This window comes from Ranitomeya variabilis, chromosome 3 (assembly GCF_051348905.1).
Source record: "Ranitomeya variabilis isolate aRanVar5 chromosome 3, aRanVar5.hap1, whole genome shotgun sequence".
NCBI classification, from domain to species: domain Eukaryota; kingdom Metazoa; phylum Chordata; class Amphibia; order Anura; family Dendrobatidae; genus Ranitomeya; species Ranitomeya variabilis.
The window spans coordinates 503,303,706-503,323,127 of record NC_135234.1 but is presented as its reverse complement, the minus strand read 5'-3'; the positions used below and the strand labels follow the sequence as shown (position 1 = coordinate 503,323,127).

Sequence of the window (19,422 nt, the reverse complement as noted above, 5' to 3'; positions counted from 1 at the left end):
GTTTTTCAGATTTTATCTTTTGCAGATCATGCTTTGTGTTACCACAATAATGAGGGAGCAATATGTAATTGTCTTTATTCCCTATAGCACGAAATCACAGCTGTGCTTATTCTGTGTTTTGCTCATCAAAAATTATAGCTGCACTGTGATTGGTTGTTATGAATAAGTTTTTCTTATAGGCTGTTTTTGGTAGTACATAAATCGTCCCAGAGTTCAGTGTAAAGTGGCCATTACATAGTAACATAGTTAACAATTCCAAAAAAAATACATTTGTCCATCCAGTTCAGCCTATATTCCATCAGAATAAATCCCCAGATCTACATCCTTCTAAAGAACCTAATAACTGTAAGATACAATATTGTTACGCTCCAGGAAGACATCCAGGCCTCTCTTGAACCCCTCGACTGAATTCGCCATCACCACCTCCTCAGGCAAGGAATTCCAGATTCTCACAGCAAAGAATCCTCTTCTATGTTGGTGGAAAAACCTTTTCTCCTCCAGACGCAGAGAATGCCCCCTTGTGACTGTCACCTTCCTTGGTATAAATAGATCCTTGGAGAGATATATGTATTGTCCCCTTATATACTTATACATGGTTATTAACTCGCCCCTCAGTCCTGCCAGGAATGAGCTACTGAGCATAAGATGGTGTCTTTAAGACCCTGACGTGTGTTTCGCTCAGCTTCTTCAGAAGGCGTCACAAAGAAGCGGCTCCGGAAGAAGCGGCTCCCGAAGAAGGGGCTCCCGAAGAAGCAGAGCAAAACGTGCGTCGGGGCAGAGGAACGCCATCGTATGCACAGCAGCTCTTCCCTGGCAGGTAACCGTAACATTACACTAAACTCAGGGACGATCCATTTACTCCCAAATGAAAAATGCACTCTATGCACTTTAGGGAATAGCATCTTATTGTTGTGAGAGTCTGTGTTTAGAGTTCCTATGCCTGTCAGCTTCCCAAATCCTTGTGTATTCAGCATAAGGGAGGAGACACCATGAAAAGCATGCAGTTGTTAAGGAGATATTGGACATTTATTGCTGCTATCTACCTAAACTAGACATTTAAAAAAAAAAAAAACTGAACTGTTACTGAATAACTAGCATAACGTTGGCAAATGTTCCCTTTTTCATTTCTAGCACCTTTCCATTTTAATAATAATTGTATGTATTTTTGTAAAATAAAACCAAGGTTTTAAATTGATTAATTTACTACTTTTGTTACCTGGATGACAGACATCCTCTGTAAAGTGGTTTCATGGTTATTATATTGAGAAGTATAATTTAGAAAGTTATATTAGGCACTAACATTGCTAATAATTTCCAACACAAAAATCAGACAAATGGTAATGGCAAAAGAGAAAAAAATCTTCATTTTTACCCAATACAAAAATACTAAAAAGATCAATCATGGAAAAATGCTAGAAAAAAAAAATGTCATACCTACAACATACTACAGTTTTGAAATAAAATAAAACAAAAAAGCTTTTTGCATCCTGAACATGTGCTTTGGGGCTCATGAGGATAATAGATGGATGTCACATGCACTTGTTGGAATGTATATAGAAATCTTTCCCTTTTATTAGGCGATGTATTTTGGAGTATAGACCCAATCACCAGGAATGATGCGTTATCGTTGTCTGGCATACACGCACATTACCGCTATCCTGTCTTGTGTAGGCCTCCAGCAGTCTGTCCCAGTATACAAAGTAGCGCTGCAAAACACTGCCTTCTCTACTGGGTAATGGAAACATTCAATATATGCAATATAAAAAAAATATGTTTATGAGAAATTAAGTAGTGTATTTTTGGACTACATCAATCTTATCAGACAGAAGCAACAGAGGATTTTGGAAAAACCCCTTTCGGGTCCAGCTCCTCTGCAGACAGTTTAACTTGCATGGACAACAGTGGCAATCCGTGTACGTGGAGGAGCAATTGGACAAGTTCGCACATCGGCTGTAAAACTCTAATGGTGATAGTTCCCTGAGCAATTCTGACATCCAAATGCCCCATCATGCCTATGCAAGGGGACATCAATCACCTAAAAGAGACATAAGAGTAGCAGGAACAATATTGTAGAATACTAGAAATCCAAAGATCATTACCTTCCTGTTTTCATTTGTAATGGGGATTTTATCTCCATTCTCTTTTAAGTCATGCATCAGGGGATTCCCAAACAGATCAGTCTGAGATATCTGAAACGTCATCATCATGTCTTCTTCCACGTTGCCCTCGTACTCCGATAGATCTTTTAAACTTTGGAACAGGATCTGCACGACAGGTCTTTTAATTACACACAATTTCTTAGCTTGAAGAAAATGTGATGACACTCAGAAGTTACGCCAAGGCGGAAAACTGTATGATTTAATTTAAGAGACTTAATCTGAACTCAATTAGAATTTTAAAGTGGAAAATCCCTCTAAAAATAGCATTCAGAGATATAGGCTCAAATAGTAATTCTAGCACAACTTGGCAGAAAACAAGAAATGTGCAAAAATATAAATTTTGTGTCAGTTTCTAATAGCTTAAATTCTATCAAATACCACTGGAAAAAAATATTTTTTGGAACAATGAGACATGACTTGTACTGCTACAGGCATCTTATGGGACATAGCATATAAAACCCTCAGAAAGCAATAAGAGACTAAAGAACTTATTACCATACTTACAGGGTGAGAATCGGCCAAATCACGAAACGTTCCTTTTTTCCCCATCAGCTTTCTATACACAACCATTGGAAAATGCACATCTAGAATGCAATTGTTGTAAATTGCAAGGCCCAGTACTATTCCAATGAGCGTAAACTGTCCTTCAGTTTCAAATGAAGATGGATTGAACCAGAAGAGTCTTGTAGACTCATCATAGGTAAACATGCCTGCAAATAAAGAGATTTTCACTGAACACATATAATGCAACAAAGTCCTGGAATCATATGCAGAGAAATACCAGTGAACATGGACCCTTATACGATGCACTGTTCCTTATGTTCTATTTACCACGCGAGATCATGAACGAGTTTTCCTAGGAATGGTTGCTCATGATAAGCTGCGGATCACCCAGTGAACAAGTAAAATGATGTTTGTCAGGTGAAATGATCTTCTGTACTGCACAAAAGAACATCCTTTCTGGCAGTGCATCGTCATGTGTAAACAGGACTTGCTCTGCTGGGAACAATGGCCGCCTATTCACACTGAGTGATTACAGATTATTCAGCATTGCTAAGAGTGTCTGATTGTGTAAACAGGCTACAGATGACAGCAAACATAATGCTGATCGGAGGTCTTTCAGTGCCGCACATCGTGTACTGTAAACCAATAGCAAAGGAAAAAAATGCAATGTCTAGCTTACAGTATGTATATAGGAAAAACTTGACTACTCACTACTCAGCCCTCTTAGTGATTGAGATAGCAGCATGGAGGGGGTTTATACACAGATCTGCTGTAGAGAGGGGAGAAAGGATCTGAAGTCTTATGAAAAGCAGAGGAAACGGGTCATAGACAGGGAGAAAAGAATATGAAAAGGAAATCAGTACAGGAAAGAAGCTGTGAAAGTGAAGAAGAGCAGCAGGCTGTATACAGACAGAGCTCACACCCAGTTTATGTTATTGGGCGAGGGGCTTCAACAAGAGGAATATCTGAAACTTGGAGCAGGCTGTAAACTGCATATTAGGGGATCCGAAAAAATGTATAAAGAAATAACGCTAACAATGGTTAGCTTTAGAACTAACATATTAAAAAGATTTTTGGGGGTCAGGAGTTATTTTTAATGCAGCATACTCTGAACATGTAACTTTTGTGGTGTTTCTCAATTCTATGTTCATTCATGTCCATACAATGGCTGCAGGTGGAGGAACATGTGACCATCAGCCTCCACCAATAGAAAAGCAGCTTTCCCCTTTGCAGTGGTTTATACATAGGAGGACAGTCTGGTCACATGCTTCTCCACCAGCCGCCATTGTATGGACAGAAGTGCTATGCAGTAAGTGAGGAGAGATAGTGGCCAACTGCCTTTATTTGCTAGCCTTACTAGGTAGGATTAGAACTATATTTTCAAGCAGTGCTTCCTGGGATTTTATGGAAATCTGTCCTCTGAAAGAAACAAGGTCAATAAGTGCTATTTACATGGCTGTTCAGCACACACTTTTCTCCTCTACATGGCAATACTCTCAACATCAATGGCCACAAGTCAGTTCAGCTCACTGCTCTAAGAGTTCATGTCTGGCTATTGATAGGTGATATCCCAAGTCATAGATTAGGACATTTCTAGAATAAAATATATGACTTGCTGGTTAGCAGTGGGAAAAGACCTTGGACAAGTGGAAATAGCGACTCAGGTTCCCTGGTGTTTTGACATTAAACAGATTTGGGCCCATGTGAGGAGTTGTCATTACGAAGGTGTCTTCCAAACCCGCACCGAAGCAGATGAATGATAAAATGGCATTATATAATAACATTAAGACAATCACACAGGAATCTAAAAAGGTGGAAACGCTATTATAGAATAAAGAATTAAAAGCACAATTAGAGAACCGCATTAATAGAGGAAAAGCATCATGTACACACACTATAAGGCTCACCTATATCAGGGTTAAAGATTTCCTCAACAACCAGTTGGAAAAACTCTTTGGAAACTCCTCCTTCGTCCACTCCCTGCTCGCCCTCAAACTCCACATACAACTGCTTCTTCAGGTCTGCTGGGTTCTCCATAGCAATCATCTCTAGCTGAAGGCAGGGAACCGGCAATTTAAGGAAAAACAATGCACTTCACGTTATATTCTTCATCATAGGACCAGACGGACAAGTCATTTATTACGAGAGAAAAACAATCATATTGGTTCCTTACTACCTAAATGGTAATAATCATAAGGGGGCTTCTCCTCAGTCATGGAGTCAGATTCTTCTAAACAAAGGTCGTCTGAACAGGGCCGGTCTGCAGTTTATACACAACTGCCTGCACGACATGCTGTAGCTGGGTGCACGTTTACATGGAGCCAGCTCCGGCACTACATGCAGATCTGTTGTATGATCGTCTGTCCACATAGTTTCATTAGGGTCAGCATGTTCCCGGTTTACATAAGGGTTTCACTATTTAATGGCCAATTTCTCAAAATATATATTAATGATGCACACAAGGTAAAGCTGCACCCAGGTGCTGGACAGCCTTCTCATCTATATGATGTAGGGGCGTAGGACCAGACATACCCGTCCCCTTCATGGACACAATGCCAATTACACTAGTGTGATTAGAGATCAACTAGGCACATGTCTGGTCACATGCCCCTCCGTTATATTGATGAGAACACTGTAGACGACAAGGCTTTACCTTCAGTAATAGAGAAAACCGTCCTTGAAGGGGATATATTACAAAGATCTTTGTATACACGCTTAACACTTGTCAACATTACCTAGAGGCCAAGCCGTTTAAGGCTATGTGCCCACGTTGCAGAAATGATGCGGAAATGTCCGCAGCATTTCCGCAACTCATTACCGCGGGCAAAACGCATGTGGAATTCGCATGCGTTTTCCCGCAAAACACAAGCGTTTTTAGCTTGCAGAATGCTTGCGCTTTACAAGTGATTGGAAGCATCTCTTGGAAAACTGATTGACACGTTGGTCACACTTGTCAAGCATAACCAAAGTTAGAATGTTAAAATTAAAAAAAATATATATATATATATGGTTATTCTCACCTTCCGACGGCCCCCGGTATCCTCAGCGGTGCTCCTGGTATGTTCTGTTCCCAGGGATGCTTTGCGCGAAGGACCTTCGTGACGTCACGGTTGCGTGAACGCGATGTCATCTCCGGTGATTCGCACAATGCATCCCTGGGAACGGTAGCCGCCGCGTGCACCGCTGAGAGGCGGGAGAACTCCGGGGGCCATCAGAAGGTAAGTATAGCCATATTTTTTATTTTAATTCTTTTTTTTTTTTTTTTTTTTTTTTTTTTTAACAGGGATTTTGTACCTAGGGCCTGAAGGAGAGTCTCCTCTCCTCTAGACCCGGGTACCATCCCACACATGAATCGCTCACTTTACGCACGGTGGGCATAGCCACATGCGTAAAGTGAGCGTTTCAATGTAATCCTATGGTGGCGGAATAGCAGAAATAATGAACATGCTGCGGATTTTACCGCTATGTGATTCCGCAGCGGGAAAATCCGCAGCATGGGCAGAGCAACTGCAGAATACCATAGGATTGCATAGGAATCCGGCTTTTAAGTGTTTTTATGCGTTTCCACTGCGGCAAAAAACGCAGCAGAAACACATTAAAAAACACAACGTGGGCACACAGCCTAAGTGTTATTCCCACAAGTGAGTGTCACCTTCAAAATGCCTTTTACCATCTGTAAAGTGATATAGGGGACTCCACCTCTATAAAACCCACACTAGCAGTGGACCAGCTGGTACAGGGCTCGTTAAAGTAACCCATTTACTCCATGTGCACAATGGAGCTTTGGTGCACCCATGGTGTGGCCATGAGCTGGATGCAATAATGCTCCCTCAATTTGCATCTTGGGAGCTGCCCTAGTTTGTGATGGACAGCACTACGTAATAAAGCATGTGCACGGTTACTGGCTGCACTCACAGTGGCTGGGTGAGTTCTCCTTCATGTTTTTTTTTTGTCTGTACACAAATAAATGCAGAGTGGTGAACATGCCCAGCCACAGACACCCAGCGTCTGTGCGCACCCACACATATTTCGGGCAGTGTGCACTGTGCATCACAAGCTAGGGTAGTCCACAAAACACAAAGCGAGGAGGCGTCAGGCTGTGTGCACACGTTCAGGATTTTTCGTTTTTTTCACGTTTTTTCGCTTTAAAACCGCGAAAAAAAAAAACACATATTAAGCATCCTATTCAATGCCATCCGCAATTTTTGTGCATATGTTGCGTTTTTTTCTGCAACGGAATCGCATTCTGGAAAAAAAACGCAGCATGTTCATTCTTTGTGCGGAATCGCAGGGATTCCGCACACATAGGAATGCATTGATCCGCTTACTTTCTGCATGTAGCTATGCCCACCATGCGGGAAGTAAGCGGATCATGTGCGGTTGGTACCCAGGGTGGAGGAGAGGAGACTCTCATCCAGACCCTGGGAACAATATACCTGTAAAATAAAATAAAAAAAAAAAAAATTTAAATAAAAAATCTTGATATTCTCACCTTCTGGCGTCCCCAGCAGTCTTTCCGCCCCTCGCGATGCTTCCGTTCCCAGGGATGCTTTGCGGCAATGACCTGTGATGACGTAGCGGTTTTGCGAGACTGCTACGTCATCTGGGGTCATTGCCACGAGGCATTATTGGTAATGGGAGCATCGCGAGGAGGGGAAACGCTGCGGGGGCCATTGGAAGGTGAGAATATCACGATTTTTTATTTTTTTTAAATTATTTTTAACATTAGATTTGTCATAGTGCATAGGCAGCATCAATAGTAAAAAGTTGGTCACACTTGTTAAACACTGTTTGACAAGTGTAACCAACCTGTCAATCAGTTTTCCAAGCGATGCTACAGATCGCTTGTAAAACGCTAGCATTCTGCAAGCTAATAACGCTTGTAAAACGCTAGTGTTTAGTGGGAATACGCATGACAATTCCGCATGCGTTTTACCAGTGGCACAGTTGCGGAATTGCCGCAGAAATCTCCGCTGCAATTCCGGACGTGTGCACATAGCTTAAAGGTGCAGCCAGCTCATAACCACGAGTGCACCAGAGCCCTGATTTACATATGGATTAATAATTCTTTCCACAAGCACTGTACCAGTAACAAGTACAGTGCTAGGATTAAGTCACCTACATTATTGCAATTTACTTCTTAAAATCCTCTCAGTTCTCAAAAATATATGTATTTTTTATTTATTTAAATGGTAAACCGATTAGGCCACCACTGCAGTCTAACAGCAGCAGTCAAACATGTGCAGCGCTTACAAGTTCATTTAAATAAATCTTTGTGAGCACTTCTTTAAAGTTGGCCGGATCGTCCATGCACTATTATAAAATGCTGGTGAGGCAAAGCTGCTCTACCTTGCAGCACTAGAGGGTACCATATTTTTTGGACTTCAGGACACACCTTTCCACAAAAAATGTTTTGGGGGAAAATGGGGGTACATCTTATAGTCCGATTGTAGCTTATGGGGGAGGGCGAGATGTGATGGCTCTAGGAGTCGGGTGCTACTGTGGGCCCTGGGCTGGGAGGAGAGGGTGTTTGGAGGGGTGACCCTGCGAGTCCCAGGCTGGTAGGACGGGGTGTTCAGCAGTGCTCAGGCCCTGCCGACATTCTGCTAAAGCCCAGAGCCCCCCCGCACTTCCATGGTTCCAATGCAAATGAATCTGGGAATATAGCTGCCTGAGGAGGCATGTGCGCAGACTAAGGTCTCGGCACTAAGATCGAATTTAGTGTCTCTGGGAAAATAGCTGCCGAAGTCCATCCCATCGAAACCATGGAAGTGCGGGGTCTCCAGGCTTTTACAAAATGTCAGTGGAGCACCGCAAAGCCGAGTACTGCCAAACACCCCCTTCTACCATCCTGGAAGGGGACTCGCAGCATCACACTTCCTGCGACCCCTACCTCCCATCCCCACCTGTAAGGGCAGGTTCACATTGCGTTAACAGCAGCCCGTTCAACACATGCGTTAACGGGCTGCTGTAACGCAAGTGCCGATTTGATATAGCGCTAACGGAGATAGAGCTAGCAGATGCTCTATCTGCGCTACCAGTGACGCACCCGGAAACGCTGCAGCCCGCGTCCCAGGGTCCGTCACTCAATGACGGCACATCGCTAGAGCACGCCCATTGTGGGCGTGTGCTAGCGATGCGTCCGACATAGGGCATAATGGCGGCGTTAACGGACTGCGTTACACCGCGTTATGCCACGGTGTAACGTAGTCCGTCTAACGGACGCCATAGACGCAATGTGAACCTGGCCAAAGCGGAATTCGGACATCAAGACAAACCCCCATTTGACGTATTAATTTTTTTTTCTAATTTTCTCCTGAAAATTTGGGGTGAAACTTATGGTTCAATGCATTTTATAGTCTGAAAAATATGGTGTATTGTTTCTTTCAGGCCAGCAGTGTGATAAAGCCACAGACCCGAACTATCAATGAAGCAGAAGAGCACTGCCCCTGACAAACCGTAAGCTAGGAGGAAGGGAAACGGTGCACTCTTGCATAAGATTAGACAGCCCCTCTATATGCTCACATTATATCACACCTAGGTGACATTTTACAATTTAAGAAATGATAAAGGTTACTTTCTGGAAGCTTGATGAACACTCAAGTCACAATTTAATTATTGGATTCTTCTGTGCAAAAGTTAATTCTTAACATTTAAATGAAGAGCATTATAAAAACACCACTATAAAAAAAATAATATTAAAATTCTCATCTAATTAATTATAAATCAGGTATCAGGTTCTGCAGGTCTTCAGTTGTGTAACAATTAAGCTTTTTATCTGTCTTGTCTGCAGTAACAAAGGTTAACCTATTTCCAGTGAAGCAATATTCTGATTACTAACCAGAGTCCCTACTATCTGCCGTCTCCCTGAGATGAATAAGTAACAAAGTAAAGGGAGACTAAAGGCCCCGTCTCACTAAGCGATTTACCAACGATCACGACCAGCGATACGACCTGGCCGTGATCGTTGGTAAGTCGCTGTGTGGTCGCTGGGGAGCTGTCACACAGACAGCTCTCTCCAGCGACCAACGATCAGGGGAACGACTTCGGCATCGTTGAAACTGTCTTCAACGATGCCGAAGTCCCCCTGCAGCACCCGGGTAACCAGGGTAAACATCGGGTTACTAAGCGCAGGGCCGCGCTTAGTAACCCGATGTTTACCCTGGTTACCAAAAAAAACAAACACTACATACTCGCCTTTCGGTGTCCAGGTCCCTTGCCGTCTGCTTCCTGCTCTCACTGAGATCCGGCCGTACAGTGAGAGCAGAGCGCAGCGGTGACGTCACTGCTGCGCTCTCACTTCTCACTGTACGGCCGGCAGTCGGTGAGAGCAGGAAGCAGACGGCAAGGGACCTGGACACCGAAAGGCGAGTATGTACTGTTTGTTTTTTTTGGTAACCAGGGTAAACATCGGGTTACTAAGCGCGGCCCTGCGCTTAGTAACCCGATGTTTACCCTGGTTACCAGTGAAGACATCGCTGGATCGGTGTCACACACACCGATTCAGCGATGTCAGCGGGGCCTCAACGACCAAAAAAAGGTCCAGGCCATTCCGACACGACCAGCGATCTCGCAGCAGGGGCCTGATCGCTGGTACGTGTCACACATAGCGAGATCGCTATGGAGGTCGCTGTTGCGTCACAAAACTTGTGACTCAGCAGCGATCTCGCTAGCGATCTCGCTATGTGAGACGGGGCCTTTAAAGAGGAGATAAAAATATGGTCATTAAAAGGAATCTGATACAATGACTCTTCACCTCTCCCCCACAAAAAAAACCTGTATATATGGTCATATTAGGGTATGTGCACACGTTGCGGATTTCTTGCAGAAATTTCCTGAAGAAAACCGGAAATTTTCTGCAAGAAATCCGCATTTTTTTTTTTGCGTTTTTTTTCCGTTTTTTTAGCATTCTGCAAGCGTAATTAGCTTGCAGAATGCTAAAGTTTTCCAAGCGATCTGTAGCATCGCTTGGAAAACTGACTGACAAGTTGGTCACACTTGTCAAACATACTGTTTGACAAGTGTGACCAACTTTTTACTATAGATGCAGCTTATGCAGCATCTATAGTAAAAGATAGAATGTTTAAAAATAATAAAAAAAATAAAAAAAATGCTTATACTCACCCAGACATCTCATCAGCGGCGTCCGTTCGTCTTCCTATAGCTGGTCTGTGCGCACAGGACCTAGCGTGACGTCACGGTCACGTGAGCGGTCACATGACCGCTCACGACTAGTGTTGAGCGATACCGTCCGATACTTGAAAGTATCGGTATCGGAAAGTATCGGCCGATACCGGCAAAGTATCGGATCCAATCCGATACCGATACCCGATACCAATACAAGTCAATGGGACTCAAGTATCGGACGGTATTCCTGATGGTTCCCAGGGTCTGAAGGAGAGGAAACTCTCCTTCAGGCCCTGGGATCCATATAAATGTGTAAAAGAAAGAATTAAAATAAAAAATATCGCTATACTCACCCTCCGACGCAGCCTGGACCTCAGCGAGGGAACCGGCAGCGTTGTTTGTGTAAAATTCGCGCTTTTACTTGGTTACGTGAAGTCCCGGCTTGTGATTGGTCAGGGCGGCCATGTTGCCGGGACGCGGACCAATCACAGCAAGCCGTGACGAAATTACGTCACGGCTTGCTGTGATTGGTCCGCGTCCCGGCAACATGGCCGCCATTAACCAATCACAAGCCGGGACGTCACGGGAGGCTGGACACGCGCCCATTTTAAAAAGCGCGCGTGTCCAGCCTCCAGTGACGTCCCGGCTTATGATTGGTCACGGCGCCATGTTGCCGGGACGCGGACCAATCACAGCAAGCCGTGACGAAATTACGTCACGGCTTGCTGTGATTGGTCCACGTCCCGGCAACATGGCCGCCATTAACCAATCACAAGCCGTGACGTCACGGGAGGCTGGACACGCGCGCTTTTTAAAATGGGCGCGTGTCCAGCCTCCCGTGACGTCCCGGCTTGTGATTGGTTGCGCCGCGGTCAACCAATCACAAGCCGGGAGGCTGGACACGCGCGCATTTTAAAATTTTAAAATGGGCGCGTGTCCAGCCTCCCGGCTTGTGATTGGTTGATCGCGGCGCAACCAATCACAAGCCGGGACGTCACGGGAGGCTGGACACGCGCCCATTTTAAAATGCGCGCGTGTCCAGCCTCCCGTGACGTCACGGCTTGTGATTGGTTGCGTCTCCCATGTGACTGCGACGCAACCAATCACAAAGCCGGGACGTAATTTTAAAATCCTTAAGGACCTGAAATTACGTCACGGCTTGCTGTGATTGGTTGCGTCCCGGTCACATGGGCGGCACGCAACCAATCACAAGCCGGGACTCACGTAAAGGAAAGAAAAGCGCGAATTTTAAACAAAGAACGCTGCCGCTTCCCTCGGTAAGGTGCAGGCTGCGTCGGAGAGGTGAGTATAGCAATATTTTTTATTTTAATTCTCTCTTTTACACATTTTTACATTAATGTTGTTTCGATACCGATACCCGATATCACAAAAATATCGGATCTCGGTATCGGAATTCCAATACAGCAAGTATCGGCCGATACCCGATACTTGCAGTATCGGAATGCTCAACACTACTCACGACCAATCACAGGACAGTGACGTCATCGGCAAGGTCCTTCGCCGCACATCAGCTACAGGAACCGAAGCGACAGCGTGCAGTGGAGGCGGGAAGACATCGAGGGTGAGTATATCACTATTTTTTATTTTAATTCTTATTTTTTGACCACTTATATGGTGCCCAGTGCGTGGAGGAGAGTCTCCTCTCCTCCACCCTGGGTACCAACCGCACATAATCTGCTTACTTCCCGCATCGTGGGCACAGCCCCGTGCGGGAAGTAAGCAGATCAATGGACCCCTAGGTGTGCGGAATCCCCTGCAATTCCGCATTTTAATGAACATGTTGCTTTTTTTTCCGCGATGCGATTTTTTCGCGGAAAAAAAGGCTACATTTGCACAAAAAATGCGGAATACACTTAAAATAATGGGAGGCATATGTAAGCGTTTTTTTCGCGTTTTTATCACGTTTTTATAGCGAAAAAACGCGAAAAAAACGCGAAAATTACTTAACGTGTGCACATGGCCTTACTCTCTGAATGTTAATCTCATACACATCTTTATTTATGCAATCTATTGCTTCCTGACTGGGGGGTGGGAATTAAGTGCTCTGGGCTTTCCCTGGCTGTAGTCCCTGCCCAACCCCACCTAGCTCTGTAGTATAGCCAGTGAGCTGTCACTCAAGCAGAGAAAAGTGGGGCTGGGAAAAGAACAGATTAAGGGAGGAGGAGACATGGGAAGCTTTCAGTCATGCCCAGAGCACTGAAGCCTTATTTCCTTATGCATTAAAACAAATTTAAATAGATTGCATAAGTAAAAGTGTATATGATATTTTTCAGAGAGCAACATGACCATATAAACAGTTTGGTTGTGTAGAGAGGGAAGAGGGTAAATGGGGTACTGCAACAAAACATACATGGACAGGGCAAGAGGACCTGGGTCTGATGAAATGCTACTACAACAGCAGACCGAATGAAAGAACATAAATGAAGCATATGAGAAAACTATGGATGGATACGAGACCTGCATGTCCATTTCCCAACATTTTAATGTCATAAAAAGGAAGCTATTATAACTTGAAGTGGATCAACTGCATTTCACATTCACACTTCAGGACCACCTGGAAGAACATGTGCAACCTTCTGAAAATCTTCTTCCAACCCTGCAACTAGAGTACTGCCAGCTGACCTGAAACAGAAAATCATAGATAAACTAAATACCATCAACACCAAAGACTGCCAAGTCTCAACAGAGAAACACCATCAGGCGGTATGCTAGAAGATGCCAATAGAGCCCTTGCATGAATACCGACCACCATATCGCAAGCTAACGAATAGATCTAACCCACTGCCACAGTAATCCTGGAAATGCTCAGCCATACAACCTACAAGAACAGAAGTACATGCCCTCTTGGAAAAGAACATTGGAAACAAAGATCAAGATGACACAGAGAAATTAGCCAACTAACAGAAGAGTGGACAGATCAAGGATAAGTTCAAGCTGGACAAGTATAGGAGGCCTGACTCAATATAAGCCCTAGAGACTGCTAAACTGAGAATCACGGCACTTGCTGCAAGATTAAGGAGATACCCTAGAGAAGTCGAGGCGAGGAAAATAAATGCCCTGCTCTCCTTAACAACCAAAGGTGTACTCCCAATTGTAAAGCCAAAAGCACAGAGGCAGCAACTCCATCAACAGCAGAGACTGAACAATACTGGAGGAACACATGGGAGAAAAAACTCAACACCAGCACACAGTGGCTGCAAAGTCTGAAAATGAAACACAGTAACCTCCTAGAACAAGAACCAGTCACCATTACAGAAACAGACAACCAACAGCATGTCAAGAACATGAAGAGCTGGACAGCTCTTGGCCCAGACACAATCCACACCTACTGGCTAGAGAACAACAGCGGTTTGTGACCGCGTGGCAAAACAGATGAATCAGCGGCCAGAGGCAGGCAACCACCCAGCACAAGAAAGAACAATGCTGATCGTGAAGGTTCCCCACAATGGAACGATTCCATCCAACTACCGCCCAATAACCTACCTTACAACAATACAAACTCCTGTCAGGCATCATAGCCACCAAGATACAGAACCACATAAATCAGTACATGAACCCAGCTCAGGAATGCATTGGGAATAAAACCAGATGCTCCAAGCACCAGCTGCTTGTGGATCGGGAAGTTGCTAAAGTCTCACGATCAAGACAGAACAACCTCAGCACAGCCTAAATTGACTATAGACAAGCCTATGACTTAATGCCATACACACGGATCTGTAAATGCTTGGCATTCTGCAAAGTCAACAGGAAATTAAGGACCTTCCTTAGAAAAGAAATGGGGATATAGAAGACAAAACTGGAAGTCAACTCAAGACAACCATCAAATGTGGCATTTACCATGGTAATGCACTGTCCCCATTGATGTGCTGTATAGGCTTGAACCCCCTTAGTCAAATAATCATAGTTTGGCTATGGTTACAAGTTCAAGAGTGGAAGTGCCATCACCCACCTACTCTTTGTGGATGACATCAAGCTGTATGCGAAAAATGAACGCGATATCGATTCACTAGGAAGAATAATATCCATGCCATCAATACATATGCCATGCCAGTTATCACACACTCTGCTGGCACAATGTGCTGGCCAAAAGAAGAGATGGAAGCTGCAGATGTGAAGACCTAGAAGCTCCATACAATGCATGGAGGTTTCCACCCCAAGTCCAGCACCCTAAGATTATATACCAATAGAAAAGAGAGTGGTCGAGGCTGCATAAATGTCCAAACCAACCTCATGGACGAAACAAAGAGTATCATGGAATATATCAGAAAAATGCTATCAAAGGATGAGATGCTGGGCCAGAGCCTAAGGCAGCAACAACAGTCCTGAAATGAAGAACAGGAAAACAAAATACCATGGAAGAAAGGCTGCTGCACGATCGATAGATAACGGAGGTGGCCGATATAGGAAAATCCTAAAAAATGGTTGGAGAAGGCTGGACTTGAAGACAGTACAGAGACACTAATATCGGCACAAGAACAGGGGCAAAGTACCAGATCCATAGGAGGCAGGGATCTACCGTACAAGACAAGACCCAAGGTACAGACTATGCAAAGAGGCCTCGAAAACAGTCCAACACATAATGGTAGGATGCAAGCAGGAACAGCATATACCGAACACCACAACGAAGTAGCAGGCATTGTATGTGGAATTACACAGGAACATCTGTACAGCGTATTGGGTAAATCCCTGCAAATCCAAATGGAAGACCAAAGAAAAAATTGTGGAGAATGTAAGGGCTAAAATCCTGTGGGATTTCAAGATCAAGACAGATAAGTAAGTGTTGGCTAACCAACCAGATATTGTGACAGATAAGAATCAGAAGATCGCAATAATAATACACGTGGCAGTACCAATTGACAGTAACATCAGAAAGAAGGAATATGAGAAGCTAGTTAACCCCTTCATGACCTTGCCGTTTTTTGCAATTCTGACCAGTGTCCCTTTATGAGGTAATAACTCAGGAACGCTTCAACGGATCCTAGCGATTCTGAGATTGTTTTTTCGTGACATATTGGGCTTCATGTTAGTGGTAAATTTAGGTCGATAATTTCTGAGTTTATTTGTGAAAAAAACGGAAATTTGGCAAAAATTTTGAAAATTTCGCAATTTTCACATTTTGAATTTTTATTCTGTTAAACCAGAGAGTTATGTGACACAAAATAGTTAATAAATAACATTTCCCACATGTCTACTTTACATCAGCACAATTTTGGAAACAAATTTTTTTTTTGCTAGGAAGTTATAAGGGTTAAAATTTGACCAGTGATTTCTCATTTTTACAACAAAATTTACAAAACCATTTTTTTTAGGGATCACCTCACATTTGAAGTCAGTTTGAGGGTTCTATATGGCTGAAAATACCCAAAAGTGACACCATTCTAAAAACTGCACCCCTCAAGGTGCTCAAAACCACATTCAAGAAGTTTATTAACCCTTCAGGTGTTTCACAGCAGCAGAAGCAACATGGAAGTAAAAAATGAACATTTAACTTTTTAGTCACAAAAATGATATTTTAGCAAAAATATTTTTATTTTCCCAAGGGTAAAAGGAGAAACTGGACCACGGACGTTGTTGTACAATTTGTCCTGAGTACGCTGATACCTCATATGTGGGGGTAAACCACTGTTTGGGCGCACGGCAGGGCTCGGAAGGGAAGGAGCGCCATTTGACTTTTTCAATGAAAAATTGGCTCCAATCTTTAGCGGACACCATGTCGCGTTTGGAGAGCCCCCGTGTGCCTAAACATTGGAGCTCCCCCACAAGTGACCCCATTTTGGAAACTAGACCCCCCAAGGAACTTATCTAGAAGCATAGTGAGCACTTTAAACCCCCAGGTGCTTCACAAATTGATCTGTAAAAATGAAAAAGTACTTTTTTTTCACGAAAAAATTATTTTAGCCTCAATTTTTTCATTTTCACATGGGCAACAGGATAAAATGGATCCTAAATTTTGTTGGGCAATTTCTCCTGAGTACACCAATACCTCACATGTGGGGGTAAACCACTGTTTGGGCACATGGTAAGGCTTGGAAGGGAAGGAGCGCCATTTGATTTTTTGAATGAAAAATTATCTCCATCGTTAGCGGACACCATGTCGCGTTTGGAAAGCCCCTGTGTGCCTAAACATTGGAGCTCCCCCACAAGTGACCCCATTTTGGAAAGTAGACCCCCCAAGGAACTCATCTAGAGGCATAGTGAGCACTTTAAACCCCCAGGTGCTTCACAAATTGATCCGCAAAAATGAAAAAGTACTTTTTTTTCACACAAAATTTCTTTTAGCCTCAATTCTTTCATTTTCACATGGGCAACAGGATAAAATGGATCCTAAAATTTGTTGGGCAATTTCTCCTGAGTATGCCGATACCTCATATGTGGGGGTAAACCACTGTTTGGGTGCACGGCAAGGCTCGGAAGGGGAGGCGTGCCATTTGACTTTTTGAATGGAAAATTAGCTCCAATCGTTAGCGGACACCATGTCGCGTTTGGAGAGCCCCTGTGTGCCTAAACATTGGAGCTCCCCTACAAGTGACCCCATTTTGGAAACTAGACCCCCCAAGGAACTTATCTAGATGCATAGTAAACACTTATAACCCCCAGGTGCTTCACAGAAGTTTATAACGCAGAGCCGTGAAAATAAAAAAATAATTTTTCTTTCCTCAAAAATGATTTTTAGCCCAGAATTTTTTATTTTCCCAAGGGTAATAGGAGAAATTGGACCCCAAATGTTGTTGTCCAGTTTGTCCTGAGTACGATGATACCCCATATGTGGGGGTAAACCACTGTTTGGGCGCACGGCAGGGCTCGGAAGGGAAGGCACGCCATTTGGCTTTTTGAATGGAAAATTAGCTCCAATCATTAGCGGACACCATGTCGCGTTTGGAGAGCCCCTGTGTGCCTAAACATTGGAGCTCCCGCACAAGTGGCCCCATTTTGGAAACTAGACCTCCCAAGGAACTAATCTAGATGTGTGGTGAGCACTTTGAACCCCCAAGTGCTTCACAGAAGTTTATAACGCAGAGCCATGAAAATAAAAAATAATTTTTCTTTTCTCAAAAATGATTTTTTAGCCCACAATTTTTTATTTTCCCAAGGGTAATAGGAGAAATTGGACCCCAAAAGTTGTTTTCCAGTTTCTCCTGAGTACGATGATACCCCATATGTGGGGGTAAACCACTGTTTTGGCACACGTCGGGGTTCGGAAGGGAAGTAGTGACGTTTTGAAATGCAGACTTTGATGGAATGCTCTGCGGGCGTCAGGTTGCGTTTGCAGAGCCCCTGATGTGCCTAAACAGTAGGAACTCCCCACAATTGACTCCATTTTGGAAACTAGACCCCCAAGGGAACTTATCAAGATGTGTAGTGAGCACTTTGAACCCCCAAGTGCTTCACAGAAGTTTATAACGCAGAGCCGTGAAAATAAAAAATGTGTTTCCTTTCCTCAAAAATATTTTTTTAGCCCAGAATTTTTTTATTTTTGCAAGAGTAACAGGAGAAATTGGACCCCAAAAGTTGTTGTCCAGTTTCTCCTGAGTACGCTGATACCCCATATGTGGGGGTAAACCACTGTTTGGGTACATGCCGGGGCTCGGAAGGGAAGTAGTGACGTTTTGGAATGCAGACTTTGATGGAATGGTCTGCGGGCATCATGTTACGTTTGCAGAGCCCCTGATATGCCTAAACAGTAGAAACCCCCCACAGGTGACCCCATTTTGGAAACTAGACCCCCCAAGGAACTTATCTAGATGTGTGGTGAGCACGTTCAACCCCCAAGTGCTTCACAGAAGTTTACAACGCAGAGCCGTGAAAATAAAAAATCATTTTTCTTTCCTCAAAAAAGATGTTTTAGCAAGCAATTTTTTATTTTCACAAGGGTAACAGGAGAATTTGGACCCCAATATTTGTTGCCCAGTTTGTTGTGAGTACGCTGATACCCCATATGTGGGGGTAAACCACTGTTTGGGCACACGTCAGGGCTCGGAAGGGAAGTAGTGACATTTGAAATGCAGACTTTGATGGAATGGTCTGCGGGCGTCACATTGCATTTGCAGAGCCCCTGATGTGCCTAAACAGTAGAAACACCCCACAAGTGACCCCATTTTGGAAACTAGACCCCCGAAGGAACTTATCTAGATGTGTGGTGAGCACTTTCAACCCCCAAGTGCTTCACAGAAGTTTATAACGCAGAGCCGTGAAAATAAAAAATAATTGTTCTTTCCTCAAAAATTATGTTTTAGCAAGTAATTTTTTATTTTTGCAAGGGTAACAGGAGAAATTGGACCCCAACAGTTGTTGCCCAGTTTGTCCTGAGTACGCTGGTACCCCAAATGTGGGGGTAAACCACTGTTTGGGCGCACGTCGGGGCTTGGAAGGGCGGGAGCACCATTTGACTTTTTGAACGCAAGATTGGCTGGAATCAATGGTGGCGCCATGTTGCGTTTGGAGACCCCTGATGTGCCTAAAACAGTGGAAACCCCTCAATTCTAACTTCAACACTTACCCCAACACACCCCTAATCCTAATCCCAACTGTAGCCATAACCCTAATCACAACCCTAACCCCAACACACCCCTAACCACAACCCTAACCGCAACACAACCGTAACCCTAATTCC

The 19,422-nt window shown here is 43.9% G+C and overlaps 1 protein-coding gene and 1 long non-coding RNA gene across 5 annotated transcripts in view; one reads left to right on the top strand and one right to left on the bottom strand.

Annotated features, from left to right (window-relative positions):
- The window catches only part of UBE3A (ubiquitin protein ligase E3A), a 70,793-nt gene that overhangs the window by 10,242 nt on the left and 41,129 nt on the right, over positions 1-19,422 (bottom strand). For all 3 annotated transcript variants that reach the window (XM_077296857.1, XM_077296856.1, XM_077296855.1), the window contains exons 5-7: positions 4,571-4,715; positions 2,664-2,869; positions 2,100-2,264 (exon numbers count right to left, since the gene is read on the bottom strand). In XM_077296857.1, the coding sequence (XP_077152972.1) occupies positions 2,100-2,264; positions 2,664-2,869; positions 4,571-4,715 (516 nt within the window). The remainder of the gene's footprint in view (positions 1-2,099; positions 2,265-2,663; positions 2,870-4,570; positions 4,716-19,422) is intronic.
- LOC143816461 (uncharacterized) overlaps positions 1-19,422 on the top strand; it is a 55,293-nt gene that overhangs the window by 9,025 nt on the left and 26,846 nt on the right. For both annotated transcript variants that reach the window (XR_013223950.1, XR_013223949.1), the window contains one exon: positions 9,054-9,122. This is a non-coding gene — a long non-coding RNA (uncharacterized LOC143816461). The remainder of the gene's footprint in view (positions 1-9,053; positions 9,123-19,422) is intronic.